Source organism: Haliotis cracherodii, unplaced genomic scaffold (genome assembly GCF_022045235.1).
Source record: "Haliotis cracherodii isolate W230 unplaced genomic scaffold, xgHalCrac1.p SCAF_5, whole genome shotgun sequence".
NCBI classification, from domain to species: Eukaryota; Metazoa; Mollusca; class Gastropoda; order Lepetellida; family Haliotidae; genus Haliotis; species Haliotis cracherodii.
The window spans coordinates 46154484-46175910 of NW_027266308.1; the positions used below are offsets into that span (position 1 = coordinate 46154484).

The 21427-nt window shown below is 39.0% G+C and overlaps 1 protein-coding gene across 1 annotated transcript in view; it reads left to right on the plus strand.

Annotated features, from left to right (window-relative positions):
* LOC139443712 (uncharacterized) overlaps nt 1–11648 on the plus strand; it is a 39757-nt gene extending 28109 nt beyond the window's left edge. The window contains exons 18-30 of the mRNA XM_071224646.1: nt 222–368; nt 460–570; nt 1671–1787; nt 2189–2392; nt 3313–3643; nt 6507–6682; nt 7174–7308; nt 7741–7857; nt 8262–9818; nt 9983–10119; nt 10644–10686; nt 10923–11149; nt 11358–11648. Coding sequence (XP_071080747.1) covers nt 222–368; nt 460–570; nt 1671–1787; nt 2189–2392; nt 3313–3643; nt 6507–6682; nt 7174–7308; nt 7741–7857; nt 8262–9818; nt 9983–10119; nt 10644–10686; nt 10923–11149; nt 11358–11534 — 3479 coding nt within the window. The 3' untranslated portion in view covers nt 11535–11648. The remainder of the gene's footprint in view (nt 1–221; nt 369–459; nt 571–1670; nt 1788–2188; nt 2393–3312; nt 3644–6506; nt 6683–7173; nt 7309–7740; nt 7858–8261; nt 9819–9982; nt 10120–10643; nt 10687–10922; nt 11150–11357) is intronic.
* Nucleotides 11649–21427: the final 9779 nt, after the last annotated feature.

The following is a 21427-nucleotide window of genomic DNA, read 5'->3' on the forward strand; positions in this document are numbered from 1 at the left end:
AAGCATTTTCTGGGAAAATTTGTTTGTAGTAGAAAATGCGTTGTACTATTAATCAACTATGATGCGTTGTATATGCAGTTTTTAAAGCTGTAAGTTTGTTCTTATAGTACTCGTCAGATGTCACAATTTCTGGATATATTTTGTTATGTGACCATTTATAATTTTATCTATCATCTTGCTAATATAAAACAATTCAATTTTATAATTATTAACACTTACAGAGAACACCATTGCTCTTGGCGGTGATAGTGATGCAAGGACCGGCTATTATTTCACTTGTACTAACGGCGAGTTTATATCGAGACTGTACACATGTGACGGTATTATGGATTGCATCGACGGTAGCGATGAAAAAAACTGTTCGACAGGTAGGCTGATATTTATAGTGTTCATTGTAACGTAAGACTTGATGCATTGGTGAATTGATACTATAATGCATCGGTTGTATTCGTATTTCAGACCCCTGTCCACGTGGCATGTTCACCTGCACTGATGGGGGATGTGTTGACTTCGCCTTCTACTGTGACTACAAGGAACACTGCAAGGACGGATCAGATGAAACAAAGTGTGGTAAGAGACCGGCCATTTCTGCCCCCACCCAAAGAATACGAAATGGGCGTGTTCCTAAGATAAGCAAGATATGTTCTCATAATTAGGGATGTGACAAACAGGAAACAAAGAGAAAGTAATGAGTATGCACGTTATCCAAGCCTCAGTAAGACATCGCAATGTTGCTGTTGAGTACTTTCGCAACCATTGATCATGGGTTCGAATCTCAAATTACCCCTACTATCCTTGACCTATCAGTAACATACCAATGTTTGTTATTGTTGATATATTTAATTCGGCTTTTTCATAAAAGCAACAAAACCATTTCCATTATCATAAGAAATCTCTAGTCGATTGTGCGATTCTTACCATAGCAAAAGCATATGTTTGTAAATCACTTTCAAATAATGCTGATACCAGAAGTTCGAGTAATGGTGAGTGTATCATGTATCATCGGTGACACCTGTCGCAAACACATGCAAAGGCAAGTCAATAGTTCACCTAAAAAATCAAAGGATTGTATGGTACAAGTCAAAACAGGGAATTGTATCGGACATCATTTTTGTCACTGTTGCGTCAAATATGGAAATGTCCTTCATATGTCTACCATAAAACCTTTTGAAAGCTTTACTGAGGCCTTGACTGTTGTTATCTTGATAAAACACATTGAGACAATGTTTCTGAAATGAAATCAAATGTCGTCTGAAACTTACTGAGAAATCATTTTTGGTGAAATGCTGGACTTCCTCATTGATAACATGTGAATGAAATTTGGAGATAAGGCAAGAAGTTGGCATCCCATAGAGCACCCATTATGATCCCCTCCTTGCTAATAGGAATTTCGTCTCGGATTAGCAAAATCAAAACAAGAGAATTTGGCCAAGAAGTTTAACTTAAGCTTCATTTAAGCGTTTTCTCGGATACGAGAATGGATTTTCTGCTGATGGGAAAGAGAAAAAAAACAATAATAACTATCACCTTTGCTGTACATGATTTCACGTTTTACTATATAACGATGTGATATGTCATGCCAGTGCGCATAAACATAGACTTTAACTCATATGAATTATGTTGACTTGAACATATATGAATTATGTAGGTACAAATATTATATCTTCCAGTGTTTCGTGAATGTTCATCCGACCAGTGGAGATGCAGCAGTGGACAGTGTGTGTCATCTGACCAGAGGTGTGACCTCCTGCAGGACTGTGTGGACGGATCAGATGAAGAGCATTGTGGTAAGTCCGTGAGATGTCGACATTTTGGCATGTGCTGCTTTGAAAGTCAATGCTAATTTTGTAAATGCCATTAAGAATACTTAATTGCACTTTTGTGCATTAATTAGAAACACATGTAGCTTTGATATCAGACATAAATTCAATTATCTAACATACACAAATTAATATTAGTTTAAGACGTACTTGTCACATGTTCGTGTCCTCTACTCTTCAATTATTCATTCAATTATAGTAGAGTTTATATATGGAGAATGTAAAGTGCTGAAAGGAGGGTGTACATATACATTATACATTTATGTAATAATAGATTAATCGTTGACTCGTAAACACCACAATGCATAATTTTGAAAAACAAAACAATTTGATTGGTCAATTTGTAAAGATTTAAATTTTTCTTCCAGAGGCATGCCGGGAACCTTTCTTCCAGTGCTATGACGGACGGTGCTTGCCCCCAGCCAGGGTGTGTGACGGGTTTGTGGACTGTGTGGGACAGTACAGAGAAGACGAGGATTCCCAGTGTACCAGAAACAGTCAGCCGTCTTGTAGGGCGTGGTATGCCCTTGGGTCCAGGGAGAATGGCGAATATAGTATTGTGATTGAGGGCAGTAAGGGTTCTAAGCTATACCTTTAATAATCTCACACGCAAAATAAACGCAAGTAGAGTATGCAGTATACATGTTATTTATTTTCAACAGTAAAGACAAGAAATACTAATAGGGCAAGATTGACAAAAAAATGACTGAAGACAGTTTAATGGATTAAAAGGCAGGTGACATAATTGTTTTTTTCAAATGTTAAGGGCTTACACAGTTTCGGGCCAATACCCAAAATGTCAGTCAATAACCGGTGTGACCACCATTAGCATTGATCACTGCCACACATCTGTACATTGAGTGGATCAGACGATTTGTGAATTATACCCACTACAGTTCGTGATAGTTCGTGCATTTTCGATCTCGCGAGAAATGGGTGCATGATACCCACATTTTCATTGAAATGATGCGTTTTGGCGATTCGTTTTTTATGTTGCGTTTTTACCCGGGGCTTCCAAAATGCAACCAAAAATATTGATAACACCATCAGGCTTCACTACATGCTAAAACTCGTATCAATTTATGGTTCCGTGTTTGTTACCTATTTGCTTAAAACCACTTGCGTTTCTTTTGCGTGTGAGTATATAAACACATCCCGAAGTTATGCACGCCTCTTACCCCTTTGGTAAAACCAACGGTATGGTCCCGACAATGTACCCAGGACGCACGGGGATTCGAACCCACCATCACAGGTTTCTGGCATGCCTAAGTGAAGCAACATTGCACCGCGCAGTAGTACCAAGGTGTTAATTCATATATGATATAAAATACAGCCCAAACATGGAAGACATATTGATCGTTATCTTTCTTTCAGCAATAAAAAAAGTGGGTTTTTTTATGAATTTCATAAACAGACACCCCTCTTTTTGTATTAATGTAGAATATTATAATTTTGCAGATCTTTTCGCCTCATGTAAACCACTTTCTTCCAGAGACGTACTCGGTGGAGTGTAAATTCGACATGAGCGAAGGAATGATAACAACACTCATCCATCATGACTTGGAGGACTGGACAGTGACAAGGGAACCAGGGTATCTTAAGGACTTTCATTATAATGTCCCGAATAATGTCATCAAATACATCAAGTCGGCGTCCCTCGCATGTCGGCAACGCGTTCACTTTGACTGTCTACAGGCATATTACTTCTACAGGAATCGTTTATTCTGGAGGGACACAGGAGGAACTCGAAAATATTTTAAAGATGACCCAAACAGTAACTGTAGCTGCATTTTAAGGGACGCATGCAATGCCAACAATAAAAAGTAGGTTCATATTTATGTCCTTTAAGAAAGATCGAATGCATGTTTTCTTCGTGTCCCATGTTAACAGTAATTGGGCGCGATATTACGCATATATTTTGTGCTGACCAGCCTAGTTCCCTTATTATTATTTCGGGTGAACTGGTATGATTTATTGTAACGGCCTGTTCATCGTTTTATAGTCTCCCGTTGTTCATCTCATGTCTGAACGATAACCATGTCTTGTTCTTGATGGAATATTCCACATTTTGCATATGGATAATGATTCACAAAGTCAGCCAGTATGAAGAAATGCAAAAGTGTGCCTATTTATGGAACGACTGCTGGAAACGTGATAATTTCTTCCCATGTTTGATAAAATGGTAGCTATTTCATTATTCGTATATTTTTCTTTAAAATTGAATAATTAATTTTACCTAGGCCTAACACCAACAAGACCTGTAATGTGAACAATATACTGTAGGTGGCAAGTTTACATTTATGTTTTCTTCATGTCCAAAGTAATTGGGTGAAACATCCAAGAATTTGTGCAACCCTATTGCAACACTACTATTTATTATCACCCCAACTGGTATGATTATTTGTAATGGACTGGCATACTTCTTACCTCTAGATATGTCCATCCTTCCTTCATGCACATTGAACAGCATTCAAGTTAATAATACAGCCAAAACAGGAAACTTCATATTTGCATGTCAAATGTCAGTCTGTTAAAGGCCAATGTCATCGCTAATAAAAGGAACAAAAAACATGTTCGTAATCATAAGGAATTTCTACAGAGTTCAGAGTGCGATTCCGACTTTATCATAAGCATGTGTTTCTGAATCACGATCAGATGACGATGACACCAGATGTTCGCGGGAAGGTTAACGTGTCCTGCGCCACCGGTGGCATCCGTCACGAACACATGCAAAGGCAAGCCAGTTCTTCGCCTGAAAAAAAAACACAAGAAGAAATAGTACAAGTCAAGGGAATTGCATCTGACATACATGTTGTACCAGATGCGTCAAATGTGGAAATGTCTTCCACATCACTACCATAGAACCTTTTCAAAGCTCTACCGAGGCCTTGAATGTTATAATCTTCATAAAAAAACTTTGGACAGAAAGAGAGCCCTTCCTTTATTGTAATAAGGATTATCGTTAATCTCTGAGACAGGCATGTGATAGTATATTTACTGGACCCTACTATAGCATTCTGCGAAATTATGACTTGAAGATGTATATGAAGGGAAGTAATAGCATTGTTATAGTGCAAACCATTTCAAGGTGTTTCTCTAAAACCAGATGTTCACATGAGGCCATACATGTTGTAGCCATGATCGAACAGCTTGGGAACAAGAGTTGTATGACGTTCTTTAAAATCTTCGGAGAAAGAGGATGTTCGATTAAACCTCAAATGTTATCTGTCTTCACGTGTAGTCTTGTGGCGTATTTTTGTCACGCTCAGTCTATATATCTAAATATGAAACAGGTGGTCTCTTTTATTTCTAGTTCAGTTGGTAAATCAGTAAAAGAAATCAGTAGGAAGGGGTCGTGACCCGTGCAGATCCGGGTTAGAATAGGTCTTCAGCAACCGTACTTGCTTGCCGTAAAAGGCGACTGTGCTCTGATTAAGAGGCGACTAACGGGATCGGGTGGTCAGGCTCGCTGACTTGGTTGAAGCATGTCAGCGATCCCAATGGCGTTGATCGATGCTCATGATATCAATCAATGGCTTGTCTGGTCCAGACTCGATTACTTACAGACCGCTGTCATATAGCTCGAATATTGCTGAGTGCGGCGTAAAACAACAAACAAATCAAAAGAAGGTGCAGTCGTATCGCTGATTCCCTGTATGTTAATTGTTTTAGCACAGTGTCAGGTTCTAAAGATATAGGTCACGGTCACAACAAGATGGTAGGTTTTAAAATGTTCATAATGTGTATTACGTGTGTGTGTAACTGCTAATGGCCAGATTAGTTTTGCGAAATGCAGCACATGTGAAAAGTGTTTTCGTGAAACAATAGAAAAACTCAGACTTATTATAGATATCACTGTCCGCAGAAAGCATGAAAGACATGTAAGAACTGTGTTTGAAGGACATTTAACAGTGTTTTTCGAAATAATGTGATGTAAAATTGCATATAACGGTCAATGTTGCAAGATTAATATGTTGGAATTAAGTTCTTATTTTATATTGATCAAGTCTTCCACAAAGTGCTAGTTTTCGAAACTGAAAGTCACCTTTGAACATGTTTTTGTTCACATTAAGAACAGGTGACTATCGGGTTAATCTTAAGTCACTTGTCATTATTCCTTTTCATTATTTGAACATAACCAAAAAAATACAGTTACAAACGTAATAATCCGTAATACCAATCTCCTATGGAGCTGGGTAGTAAGTATCATATTTGTTTGAGCATATATGTATGTTACAATCAATGTGTAACATAACGGAAATTGATTGACTAAAAGTTACTAAGAAATTCAAAAGATGGACTAATTATGCCAGGATTAGAAGCCATCAAATGCAAAAAAATATACATTGACTTTCGCTATCTTTAATGTTATCATTTTCAGCCACTGGGTGATGAAATAGAATATACATTTATTGGTATTCGTCATCATTATATACCTAATGAAAATAAAATGACTGACATTTTTTTACTGAAATGTATTGCCGGACAAATCGGTATATTCTGGTTACAAAGAATAATAACAGTCATAGTTATGGACAATGAGTTTGGATTGGGTTAATCACCTGATGAACGCTATAATACATATTCACAGCTCAGTACAAAGGAATAAAAGATCTGGTATATAAAAGCAATCATATCACTTATCAAAAGCGCACTACCGAGCTAATTAATGTACATGTTTAACAGATGTGCATGTGACAATACGAGAGACGATTTAACCAGAGCAGATGACAACACATGGGGGTCTGACAGTGGATACATTGACGACATGGATAGCTTGCCCATAACACAGCTATGGATGAGAGCGCAGCTAAGATTAAGCCGAGTTAGACACCATGTTGGACCTCTCATTTGTGAAGAGCGTAAGTGACCAAAATGTTCAGATTGTATGATCGTTGAAGGTATAAGAGACTCACTTGACATGAAGTTAATGAATTTTTAAAGTCAAACTTCAAATAGCGTAGATACATAAGAAAATATTACTTTGATAATGCTTCGGGGGCACGGGTGGCAAAGTCGTCTAAGGCGCCGCGATTCGCTGTGCAGAGTTGCGTCCCTTGGGCACGCCAGAAACCTATAATTGTGGGTTCGAATCCCGGTTCGCCCCGATTATGTTTCTAGGTTTGTCAGCACCATACCCGTGCTCGTAGGTTTCACCGAAGTGGTAAACGTCTAAGACCTGCATCACTTCGGGCTTTCCTCCCACATTAAGCTGACACGCCGCGAAATAACTGGAATACTGTTAAAAGCGACGTTAAACACAACTCACTCACTCACTGATGATGCTTCGTGGTGTCCATTGCAATTTCAAAAGTCATGATTCTTTGATTCACTGACTATTTTTGCATCGCAGCATCAGGATCCAACAAAAGTTCCCTCATGTGTAAGAGCGGCGTCGTCGTTGACATCTCTCATAAATGCATCTTGGATTACGACATCTATCAACACTACACAGGATGCCGAGACCTCACACATATTCAGAATTGTGGTTGGGATATGCAATCAATATTCTCTATAAAACAAATCATATTCATTAGTCTTAGATCTTGACATGCATTTACGCATTTGTCGATAAGGATGAATCCGGCGAACGTATTGCGTTCATACATTGTAAAGAAACACAGGTAACATCAAACGTCAACGCCAGAAAATAACTGACTGTCTTAATTGACTGACGAAACATATTCTACTACTAAATGTAAAATTGTGGTGACCATTATATGAATAGATCACTGAAAATCAATTATGACACCAGGTGTTCGCGAAGACAGGTAAAACTATTTGCATTCATTTGTGGTCCCCTCGTCAGTTTGCATTCCTTTTGGGGAAGAATCAGCACAAATTCCCATTTAAACACAATACATTTACTATGAACTGAGCAAATCTGATATATTGTAAATGTATATTCCCATCACAACAGAGAAACACGCGTGCCCTGCAGACTACATCAAGTGTCCCTCCAGCTACTGCATACCCATCAGGTTGGTCTGTGATGGACGCCCGGACTGTGCTGACGGCATGGACGAAAGAGGATGCAGTAGGTTTAAGTTACATGATTTTTGTAAACTTTAGTCATGTTTTCCTGTCACACATCGTGTTAATAAATGTAGCATTTCTTCATAAAATCGGTTCAAGTTTGCTGTGAACGAATCACGGTGAAGCCATACTTGGAGTCATGTGCTTATTCGTCAATACAAACATTCAACATAAAATGCAGTAATGCTCCCCATACTTTATGAACCATGCATAATGCCCCAGGCACGACCTAAAGATGATGGATTATTGTTTATGGATTGTTCGTAAGACACTGCGCATATCTATCTTTCAAATGGTAATAGTAACCCACTGTGTACATTCAGACTTTAGTTTACCTTAATATAAATAATGTTTTGTCAACACTTAATGTATCGAAAAAAACATGCCTGTCTAATTATATTGCAGCTAATATCACATGCCCCAGTAGATTCCGTTGTCATGGTAACAGGGTGTGTATCCCATGGCAACAGGTGTGTGATACAATTCGACATTGTCCTGAAGGAGATGATGAATGTTTCTGTGACACCAGCTGCCCAGATGAGTGTGATTGTACAGGTGCCTATATCACATGTGCTGGGTTCTATCTGGACAAAATTCAACATCTACCCAAATATACAAGAGCACTCAAGTTAAGGGGAAGTTTTAATAAAACATTGAAGAATGATACCTTCCACCATATGGAAAACTTAGCACTCCTGGACCTTTCCTATCTGGGGGTCCATGTACTGGAAAAAAACTCTCTAAGTGGACTGAAAAACTTATTGCATTTGGACCTCAGTATGAACTCCATCAGCATGTTACCTGAAGGGTTATTTCAGAGTATGGGAAATCTTATGTCATTATTGCTCAATGGAAATGAAACGTTCAAACTGACTGCAGCCTCATTTGATGGACTAACAAGCCTTCCTTCACTCGACCTTTCTGGTATTGCTCTTAGGACATTGAAGAGGGACATGTTTCAGGGGTTATCCAGTCTTCTGAATTTGAACCTTTCTGACAGTAAGATCACAACAATAGAAGATAATAGTTTCAATGGAGTCAGTAATCTGCACACACTTGATCTAACACATAATTTTATCACAGATTTCACCGGAGATCTATTCGATGGCTTAATACAACTGAACTACCTGTACAGTGATAAGTATGTCTTCTGCTGCTTCAAACCATCGAGTGTCCCAAATGAACAATGTCTACCTGCGGCTGACGAGTTTTCTTCTTGCTCAGACCTTATGAGAAATGAAGCTCTGAGAATATGCATGTGGGTTCTGGGCTTTGTTGCTCTCATTGGCAACCTCCTTGCACTTCTTTTGCGATGCATTTACGATAGGCAGAGTTTTAAACGCAGCAATGATTTTTTCGTTGCCAACCTCGCCATCTCTGACTTAGTAATGGGTGTATATATGATCATCATAGCAAGTGCTGACGTCATCTACAGAGGAGTGTACAGCTGGAATGATGAGGCGTGGAGAAACAGCTGGGTGTGTCAGCTAGCAGGTTTCCTAGCAACCCTGTCAAGTGAGACATCAGTGATGTTCCTCTGCATTATCACCTTGGAGAGAATCCTTGTCATTAAACTCCCATTCAAAGAACTTAACGTCTTTAAGAAACGTTCGAAGTGTATCACCATTTCAATATGGTTTGTTGGCTTCCTGATGGCAGGGGTGCCCCTATTGCCCATCGACTACTTTTCCAGGTTGTTCTACTCCAGATCAGGAGTGTGTCTCGCTTTACCGCTGACCAGGAACAGACCTCCGGGATGGGAGTATTCCACCGCCATCTTTGTCATTTGGAACTTCATCTGTTTTGTCTTCATCGCTTTGGGTCAGGCTATCATCTACCAGACAGTGAGGGCCAGTCAGAAGCTGAGGAAGGGGCGGACAACCAACGACATGGCTATTGCCAGGAAGCTCTCCTTCATAGTTCTGACAGACTTTGTGTGCTGGTTCCCCATCTGTGTCATGGGTAAGTTATAACACTTCACAATAATTGAAAGCGTTGTCTGTAATATTCCCTAAAAATTCCATCATTGTTGCTGCCGCACATGACAGGAGAATTGTCATCTAGACTAAACATGTACTTCAAGGACGATAAGACGGGTTTATAAAATCAAATTATTCTCACAACAGGTCTGATGGCTCTCCAGGGTTACGTGATCAACTCTGAAGTATACGCCTGGGTTGCAGTGTTTGTTCTGCCGATCAACTCCGCTCTCAACCCCATCATCTACACCCTTTCAGCTGTTGACTCAATGAGAAAACGGAAGGTAGCAATGGTGTCTATTGTGTGTTTACCAAACATTTCTGTACCAAATACAGAATACTAAATAATACCAAAGGAATCCGAAATTATGGTAATAACATCATATGCCTTTTAACAACCCTCTTTAAAAATACCAGAAGTGAAATGCATTCCACAGACGTCTACCATGACCTTTTTCTCTGAACAAATCCGTGCCATTGGGAACAACACGGTTCCCAGTAGGAATTTCACTTTGCAACTGCTACTTTAAACATCCATCATACCTTTTATTTGTCTTTACTGTACAATATCTTTTTGCGATATTCCTAAGATTCTGTCTAAGAATCCACTATTTAACTGGACCCTTGAAATCAAATGAAGTCATGTTTTCAATTTCATAAAATGTAATGAATCGGGAGAAAATATAGAGGGGGGTATTATTGCACAAATAGGACATACAGTTTCCTTATTTAATCCATAATTTGGTGATACACATTTACAGAGGTATATATGTATGAAGATAAATTATTTACGAGCATGTTTTTTCAGCAAAACAAATCAAAAACAACTTGGACTTCTACGCGATCAACAGGTACAAGTAACATGTTGTGTGGTTGTGTTCATTAAGCTACAGTGCTAAGATGTTTGTTTGTGGTATATTTGGAAAATTCGAGCCATGAAGTAAATTAATTATCAAAATTAAAATATGTAAACGACAAGATTTTACTTTTGTTATTTTGAGTATTTTCTTCCATATTCACCTTGCAATATTTCCAGTGCACTGGGTACACGTACAACTAATTTATATATATGTGTATGCTTTTACAGTCAGCACTAAGTCCTCTGTCCCTCACCTCCTGAAGAAAGAATTCTTATTGCTGAGCCAGCCCCCGAATTCGGTCTGTCTGTCCTCTTACATGGGGTCACTGACGTCAGCCAAAGATATGCTAAATATTGCTTACCAGCTAGCCAGATCTGTGCACCTTCTTCACTCCAATGGGCTTGTCAATGGCTTGCTGGAGACAGACAGTGTATACGTTGTCATCGATGAGGGAGTATGTTTATCAATACTGATACTTAATCTTTAAAAAGGTCTGTCGGATGATAAGTTTGCTTAATTCGTTAATTTGTACTAATTCGTGTTACTAGTTTGTGCATATAAAGGATCAGCTGGGTAACCAGTGCGTCACGCCGAAGACATGTATATTGACAGTATATCGGTTTATTTATAATTTTTCATACATACATATTATTATTGTTCAGATCGTCAGAAAAGTTACTGCACCATGTGTCCCCATTGCAACGGAAATGGAGGAAGATTACAGAAAGGATATCCGAGACTTCGGTCATCTTGTGTCCAAGATGTTGAAAGCTTATACAGTCGCTAAGAAACAACATTTGAGACTTCGGTCATCTTGTGTCCATGATGTTGAAAGCTGATGCAGTAGCTAAAAAACAACGTCTGGTTTAAATGGTCAGATGTTGACAATTCAAATGGCTTCAATGAAATGACGTTATGTATGGATATTATACCCTGCCTCGCTACTGGACATGTTACCAAAGGGCATTGTGCCATAAGTTAAAATTGTTTAAATAAAATCTGCAACATAACAAATAGCGCTGATTCACCTTTTTTCAGAGAATATTTAAGGGAATTTGATCAAGGAAACATATCGTATTTTCTACATCTACACAGTGGTAATTTGGACACAAAAGGAAAACAACGAATTATCTCCCTTTGCAGTAAATTTAAAGCGACAAAACCTTTCCAAATATCCCGACCCGTGAAGATCCCGGGTAGAACAGGTCTTCATCAACCCATGCTTGCTGTAAAGGGGACTATTCTTGTCTTAAGAGGCGACAAACGGTATCGGGTGGTCAGGCTCGCTGACTTGATTGATGCATGTCATCGATCCCAATTGCGTGGATTGATGCTCATGATATAAATCACTGGATTGTCTGGTCCCGACTCGATTATATACATACCGCCGTCATGTACCTGGAATATTGCTGAGTGCGGCGTTAAACAACCAACCAACCAACCAACCAACCAAAGATACAATTCATTTGCAAGATTTGTCGTCCCTTCTTCAGGAACCATTGAGAATGCACAAAGGAAGAACAAGACTATGTATACATAGTGTCGATGAAAGAAATAAAACGCCTTAAGCAACTATTGCTAATGGATGGGTCAACAAGCACTAAGAGCCCACAATATCGACTAGAGAAAACATGCACTTCTTGATAAAACCTTGAAACGTTTGGCCAAACCAGAAAAAGAGTCCAATGAATCAGACAAAGACTACATGCTCCTGAATTTGAAATTTGCCGAAAAAGGGGAATTTATAATTTAATTTAAGTAACATTCTCTGACAAAAATCAGTTTCCCTAAATGTCCGACCATTTTTCAAATTTCAAGAACCACCAACAGTTTCATGAACCACCAACAGTTTCATTTTCCTGTAAAACATCACTTTTTCCTAGTTGTTCAATTATAGGAACGTGTTGCAGAACGTTGAATTGGCAGATCGTGATGTGATTTGTGTTTGTTTGTTTCATCAGACTTCAGTTGATCACATATGACTGCTCTATCAATGGAATGCATGATTGTCATTGGTAGAATGTAAAAACTGAAAAAGAGAAAACAGAATTGGAATGTACCTATTCAGTACAAGGTAAGTGCATCCGTCACAAACACAAGCAAAAGCAAGTCAGGACTTCACCTGAACAAAACATGGGAACATATGGTACAAGTCACAACAGGGAATCCCATCGGACATAATGTTTTGTCGCTGATGCGTCAAATTTGGAAATGTCCTCCAGATGACTACCATAAAGAATTAAAAGCTTTACCAAGGCTTTGAATTTTGTAAAATATTATTCGAGACTTGGTAATTCCCACAGGTTCTATGCTCTAAACCTCATTGGCGTCTGGTAGGAATGTGTCGATGTGTTAACGGTGGCACCACACGCGGTTGCCGAGCATGCAGTTTAGCAGAATGACGACAATTCCTTAAAGTCTTGTCGGTAACTTTAACTCTCGTGTACTGGTGTAAGTGAACAGCGATTTGATTGGCTATTTTGGCTCGATTTCGTAAATTCTGGCTTCTGATTAGTCGATCCTGGTCTTCGATCAATACCTGGGGTCGATCATCAACATTTTGTGTCTGCAGAAACATGTTCCAAAGTCTGTAAGTCACAGACTGAGACACATTGAACATATTGGCTACCTCTCTCCGAGTTCTACTGGTTTGAAGCATGCCCATTACCCGTTCATCACGTTTGCGACGTAGTCCCAGTCTGATCACTAGGGAATACTGTCAAGGAAATTTGGACATGATGTAAAATCTCGCGATCTCGACTCATTAAATCAGGCTACAAAAAAACCGGAATCGTTCGCGCATTCTCTCCGCGCGCTTGTGTAATATCCGGCATAAGGTCAGGCGCATGCGCACTTTATTACTCCTGTGGACATGCTTCTTTCATGGTCTTCATTTTCCTAATAGCATTTAGCAAAATTATGACTTAGTTTGAAGCATCATATAATCAATAATTTCCGTCATTAAGGTTTGCTATGTAAGGCATAGAAGCCTTATAGTTCGCATGAACTGTAAATAAATATCATCCACTGGTTCAATATAATTAAACAAATACATTAGTGTACATTAATGACCCTGATAATGTCCGAAATCTGGAAAAAGGATATCATCGTCAGTTGTCCAAAGTCGCGATCTCGCATTCTCGCGTTTTTCTGCAAATTGGCTATAGTTAAATGTAAATGTTTGAGACTTAACACATCTTAAAGCCGGGAGCTTTGTCGCCTATGTCGTCGCAATATGATGTGTAGAGTTGCGACCCTCAGGCGTGCAAGAAACCTATTGTGGAGGGTTTCCTCCCATATCAAGCCGTGATATAACTGAAATACTGTTCAAAGTGGTGTTGAACCAAACTCACTCACTTATTCAGAGCCATTCAGGTGCCTCAGACTGTAATTTGATTGGGCTTAACATGTGGATATTATTAAGGCCACTGTTAATAATAGTTAGTGATTCATTCATTAAATATTAGAGGGGCTGGGGGCAGTTCTTGTTTCACACCTTGTTTTTTTAAACCGAAGTGGTAAACGTCTGAGACCTGCATCACTTCGGGCTTTCCTCCCACATTAAGCTGACACGCCGTGATATAACTGGAATACTGTTAAAAGCGGCGTTAAACCCAACTCACTCACTCACTCACTCCTGTCCAAAGGAACTTGAAGGCAATGAAATAATATATGAGGCTGGATGTTTTGTAGACAGGCGGGCGGGGATGAAAATCTATGTGTATTGCCTAAAGTGGTGGCACGTGGTGGTGTGTACAACACAGGTCACAAATCAGGTGAAACAATGTTGGTCGTGAAGAGTCCTTTGATGGGTAACCAGCTTGGCTCCTGAGAGTTTCTTGGACTTCGGTCCTTCCCCACACTGTAGGGCATGTGGTGTCTCCTCATGGGTACCCGGTAGGATGAGATCGTAATGGTGATGTAACCCTTCTTAGTCCAGGCAAAAAAAAGGTTTCTCTTGGAAAAAAATGCAACAGAATTTATTTCACCGCAGTGCATGTCTACAAGGTCCCGCAAACAACATACTAAAAGTCCCAAGCAATCCCAGTTTGAGAAATATGTCTAATTTGCATAATCAAATATGGCCACCTATTATCAATACATCTTCCACATTTCAGATGAGGTTCATTGTTTTCATGAAGAAAGCATGTGTTGTATTGCGAAATAGCCGTATTGTGTTTCTAAAAAGATATTCACAACTACTGAACGTTTTCGACTTATGTCAAATCTACAAAAAATCAAGATGGCCGCCAATTTCAAGATGGCCGACAAGTTTCCTAAATGTGTGTTTATACTGTTGAATCTTTTACCTCTAAAACAGTGTGCTAGGACTTATATGCATATAACTTGGCACACTAACTCACTGAAGTATAGTGAACACTTTTAGATAGAAACTTCGTCACCAGACCCCCTGGTGGGCCAAAATTCCAAGATGGCCGGCGAGAGTTTGATGGCTTGACATAGAATATTAATACACTGTTGGTCTCTGATGACATATCTGAGTGTTTTGAACTTCTACATTGGTGTAAACAGACCCAAGCATACATGTAGAATACTCAATCAATTGCAAGAATCCAATATAACAACCAAATATCAATATTTATCTCTTAAATGACATGTTTTAGTGAGTTTAAATATCAATATTGATTGTTATTGTCTGAATCTACTTATTAACATGACAATGATAACAAGTTTCGTTTTCATGCATGTAAATACTTGTTGGAAAAAAGTATGACCTATATCAGGTCCTCTCAGAATTAGCCCAAACCAGTTGTTTCACAAGAAGTCGATGAGTTAGCTCCCTTAAAGTTCATTTGCGGAAATTCAGTATAACCATCAAAAACCAATATTTGAATATAAATCTGAAACTTTTTATCCACTGCTCCTTCCGTTACATGTTTGTATGATTCAGGAACATAATACATGATAAAAAGTGGAAACAATGTCACTGTGAATGCTGTAGCTTGACATTGCAGGGTCATTATATACATGTACCTCGAAAGTTGTCATCATCAGCTTTGTATCATGGTATTCCCCGCACACCACACTTAAATGAGGCCATATTTCCGATAAGTTCTTCTTCTTGTTTTACAGTCTCATTTGCAATTACAGCAGATGATGTGCAGGAGTGCTGAAGGTGTTGTCTGTATTGGTAAACAACGTCCATCAATCCTGTGCCATCCCCACTCTAATGGATTCATATTGAACACTTTCTACTCCATTATCTGATAGTTGACATGGGGCTGTGGTATATTGTAGCTACAGAGGTTGGCGGCAGAGTTGGTGGCTTACATGTGGAATGTTCTTCGTCACCTACTCACAAAATCACTTGTGCCTTAAGTTGTCCAGTCCTTCCTCCTTACTTCCACCATAAAGAAACAAGGTAATGTTCGCCTGTTTTGTATGTGCAGAACTGCACCCAGATCTATCCAGTTTGTCACCCAGACGGGAAATAAAGAGCTGTTTGTTTTTTGCGTTCTTCAAGAATGCTTCCTTCTTCGATCGAATGACCATTTCCCCGTGAAATAAACTGTCAAACCAGTATAGTACAAGATCTATCTACCAGCACTGTTCAAGTATGAACTCTGTAGTCACCCACCAGCATTGTTAAATTACCTTAAGGTCAGGAAGGCAACCCTTGCTATCTGGAAAATCCTCCAAGTGAAACAACAAGAACCTGGAAATGTCCAGTACATTCTTGGTGGCAGTGTTGTACTTCGCCGGCTACCCTGACCAAGAGGTTCTACCTCACGTATTGAACTATATACCATCTATAGGTTGTGCAGAAATATGCTGCTGCTAACATTTTCCTTAATGGCCGAAATGATGATTCATCAACGAAAGATGCCACACTCATGAGAAGAACAGTGGCCTGTTGAGCCAATCAGAAGGCCGAGCGTGCTTTGCGGATTTGTCAGACTTACTTCCGGGTTCAAACGATACCCGAGAAGCGGCGTGGCTACGGTTTCTGCTATTTGTCGCGAGACGGCCGTGACACACTGTAAACAAATATGACAGTGATCTGATTTCGGTTAGCGCAGAACGAAATCTACTATTATTTACATTGAAGTACAATCTGGTGGAAATTGTATTCCTCTCTATTAGATATTATTTATTTGGTTACAGATTTTTAGATATGATTTAGTTTCAAAATAACAAAACTCACAATAAGCCTATCTATTAACATTGCCAATTACTCGAGCATAATATTGCAAATTACTCTAGCAGTAATAATTCTTTAAACATAGAAATATAATTATAATCAATGGTTTCGTTCCACAAAATCGTTCAATTTAATTCATAAAAGTTCCCATTAAATCATGCGTTTGACTATTTCAGCATCTCTATGAAGAGACAGGACCCATGCAGTAATGAATTACCTGATCCTATTCTTGTGAAATGGAATCATCCCTTAAAGAGTAGAAAGAAAAGGAAAAATTCATGAGAACGAAGTGAATTACTGAAATATTTTGACAGATTGAAATATAAAAAAACACATCTTAGTAAATATAAAAAAATTTATTGGTTTACAACTGTTTGCAACATAAGTTATTCACTGGTAGTGGAAGCTTACTGATATACATTTTAGTGAAACAATATAACTGTTTAAAATGATTAAAAGTGTCAAGCCATTTTAATTAATTTACTGGAAATAATAGCAAGATTTTTTATGAACTCAGAGTAACATGGTCAAGTAATGATATAAATTACAATCTAATCAAGTAATTAATAATTATTCCAATCAGTTATTTAATTGATGCCGTGTAAAAGTCAGATTAATATGATTTAATTGCACTTATTTCTTTTTAAATAATATATTTTTCAAAAAGATAGTGTTGAAAGTGATTACCAGTATCATGACGCATGAAACTTATTTCAAGATATCTCTTGTCCAGAGTCCAGAGTGCCTGATACGGAATAAATTCTTAATACATTTCATATATAACTGTCATGAATATTGAAATGTATTTAACCCAAACTGACATTTTACAATGATTTGAGGAGATTGTCAATATTTGATAATTGACAAGAGCTAGTGTTTATTAAGGATGCTGGTTATTTACATATTGTTCAAGTTTTGGTTATGATTATGTTGAGAATGAGCTTCATATTTACTTCACAGTGATATTGCTTGCTTCAGGACATTTTCAAGTGTTTTTTTATCCCCCGCCGCGCGAAAGCGCGAAGCGGGGGATATAGTATTCACGACCGTCCGTACGTCCGTCCGTACGTCCGTCCGTCCGTCCGTCCGTCCGTCCGTCCGTCCGTCCGTACGTCCCACCTGTTTGTTGCCGCGATATCTCAAGAACTAAACACTGGATTGTCTTCATATTTGGAACTATGGTGTATATACAGACTCCGCAGACACCAGTCGGTTTTGGTGACCTTGACCCCATTTTCAAGGTCACAGCAGGCATATCTGCTTTTGGAGTTGGAAAACGGTGTTGCCGCAATATCTCAAGAACTAATCTCTGGAATGTCTTCATATTTGGAACTATGGTGTATATACAGACTCCGCAGACACCAGTCGGTTTTGGTGACCTTGACCCCATTTTCAAGGTCACAGCAGGCATATCTGCTTTTGGAGTTGGAAAACGGTGTTGCCGCAATATCTCAAGAACTAATCGCTGGATTGTCTTCATATTTGGAACTATGGTGTATATACAGACTCTGCAGACACCAGTTGGTTTTGGTGACCTTGACCCCATTTTCAAGGTCACAGCAGGCATATCTGCTTTTGGAGTTGGAAAACGGTGTTGCCGCAATATCTCAAGAACTAATCTCTGGAATGTCTTCATATTTGGAACTATGGTGTATATACAGACTCCGCAGACACCAGTCGGTTTTGGTGACCTTGACCCAATTTTCAAGGTCACAGCAGGCATATCTGCTTTTGGAGTTGGAAAACGGTGTTGCCGCAATATCTCAAGAACTAATCTCTGGATTGTCTTCATATTTGTAACTATGGTGTATATACAGACTCCGCAGACACCAGTCAGTTTTGGTGACCTTGACCCCATTTTCAAGGTCACAGCAGGCAAATCTGCTTTTGGAGTTGGAAAACAGTGTTGCCGCGATATCTCAAGAACTAATCTCTGGATTGTCTTCATATTTGGTACTATGGTGTATATACAGACTCTGCAGACACCAGTCGGTTTTCGTGACCTTAAATTAATTTTCAAGGTAACATTAACTTAATTTTCAAGGTAACAGACTCCGCAGACACCAGTTGGTTTTGGTGACCTTGACCCCATTTTCAAGGTCACAGCAGGCATATCTGCTTTTGGAGTTGGAAAACGGTGTTGCCGCAATATTGGTGACCTTGACCCCATTTTCAAGGTCACAGCAGGCATATCTGCTTTTGGAGTTGGAAAACGGTGTTGCCGCAATATCTCAAGAACTAATCTCTGGATTGTCTTCATATTTGGAACTATGGTGTATATACAGACTCCGCAGACACCAGTCAGTTTTGGTGACCTTGACCCCATTTTCAAGGTCACAGCAGGCAAATCTGTTTTTGGAGTTGGAAAACGGTGTTGCCACAATATCTCAAGAACTAATCGCTGGATTGTCTTCATATTTGGTACTATGGTGTACAGGCGGGGGATATTTCGTCACTCTGTGACAAATACTTGTTTTTTATCTTTTGATATGACTTTACCAAATTTTTGAACAACCTTAGGACATTATGGATGACAATCAGTCAGTATCCTAGAAAAGGAACTGGTCTGAATCCCTGTTTGTGTGTATTTTTATTATTTAAGGAAAAGTTATGTTCACATCAGTATTTGTGAAGCATACTTAGGATATATGTTTAAATATCTAATGAACTCCAGGCGTCCAGCTACCTGATATTTGCAACTAAATGTATGTTGTTTCATGCATAAGTAATACCCATGCATGCTTTAAGAGGCGACTATGCTTGTCGTAAGAGGCGACTATCGGGATCGGATGGTCAGGCTCGCTGAATTTTTTCGATCAATGCTCATGATGTCAATCACTGGACTGTCCCGTCCAGACTCGATATATTTATTACCACCGTCATGTACATGTAGCTGGAATATTGCTGAGTGCGGCGTTCAACAAACAAACAAACTTGTCACTGCACATGTGATTTGTAAAATTAAACATATATTTTTTAGTGTTATGTCCTTTTAGGCATGTGTTTTCTTGGGCAATAAAAGAATTATTTCTTCTTTCTAAGTAACAGTCATGATGTCAACAGGTGATTTTGTTGATTTATGCTTTGAACTTATGACATATTTAAGTCTTTGGATGGCATCCATAAATTCTCTTCCTTATGAGATATTTGTTGTACTTAATTTACATGTTTAGTTGTTAACAGTAATAATTCTTTGATTCATAACAAGTCTTTAGAATAAAAGATCATATATGAATTTGAATTTGTATTTGTATATTTTATCAATGAAAGTTAAATGATAGTCTATCTTCAGATAAGGCTTCCCTTTTCTGGAACATGGATCCGATTGATTTGCTATAACCATGGCAGTTACAGGCTCATTTTATCTTGGATCCTCTCAATGTTTTCCACTGTTCTCACATATGTACCTAAATACTGACAGTTTATTAAGTCCAATTTTCTGGAAGTGTGACCAGGGATTTTTATCAAAATTTAGAATTCTAAACTAAGTGCCCTTGGCAAACAGATTGGGGAAAATACTGATAACGTATAATTTCCTGACATTCTGCATTATTTTAGGATGGCATAGATATGTTAAAACTTATGAAGAGGGATAGTTTACTGACATCTGCTACAGATTTGGGGCTGAATATCAGCCTCTGAGCAGATCTAGATTTATCCCTGGTGACATGCCCAACCCACGTTCCAGATGCCCAAATGAAATATAGATTTTTTGTTATGATTGATTTATTATATAATAAAAACCAATGAAGCAGTGAGGGGAAATAATGTACTGCTTTGATTTTATCAACTATTCTTTTATTCTATTCTGAGCCAAATTCATCGCCCGCGCAATTAAGTTTCGCCGACTGTGACGCAATATAGCGCTTAAAACGAGGACGGCAGCTTGTGGGCGGGGCTTATCGGTCGGGACTGGATCGGTCTATTCTTGAACAAAGCAAAAAACAAACAGCACTTTATTGCCTATCTGGGTGACAAACTGGAGAGAGCTGGCAAAACAAGACGATGTCACATCTGCAAAGAAAAACCGACACTGTCCTGGTGGGAGATGGCACAGATTTGCTTAGCCTCCTTCCTCATCATGTGGGGCAGTCGGGTAGCCAAGTGGTTAAAGCGTTCTCTCGTCACGCCGAAGACCTGGGTTCGATTCCCGACATGGGTACATTTCTGGTGTCCCCCGCCGTGATGTTGCTTGAATATTGCTAAAGGCGGCGTAAAACCAGACTCACTCACTCATCATCATGTTGAAAAGGAAGCACACGACTTGTTCCTGGCACCAGAACCCAAGCAAGCTTCAAGAATGAACAGGATTTGGTGCATGAAGCAAACAATGTTGCTTATGGGCAGTGATGTATGTGAGCATGTGTTCTTTTTACATGTAATTCTTGGCTGTGGCACCACTTCTCGCCTGTTTGGCTTGGGAACGTGTTCAGCACTGAAGAAGATCATGAATGGGCCTTGTTCTGCCATCAGGCTAACCATTTCAGCCAAACAGAAGAAACTGTGGATTAAAAGTCATCACCGAAGCAGGTGAACACGTGTCTTTAAATCGCGGATGTAAGGTGGAAG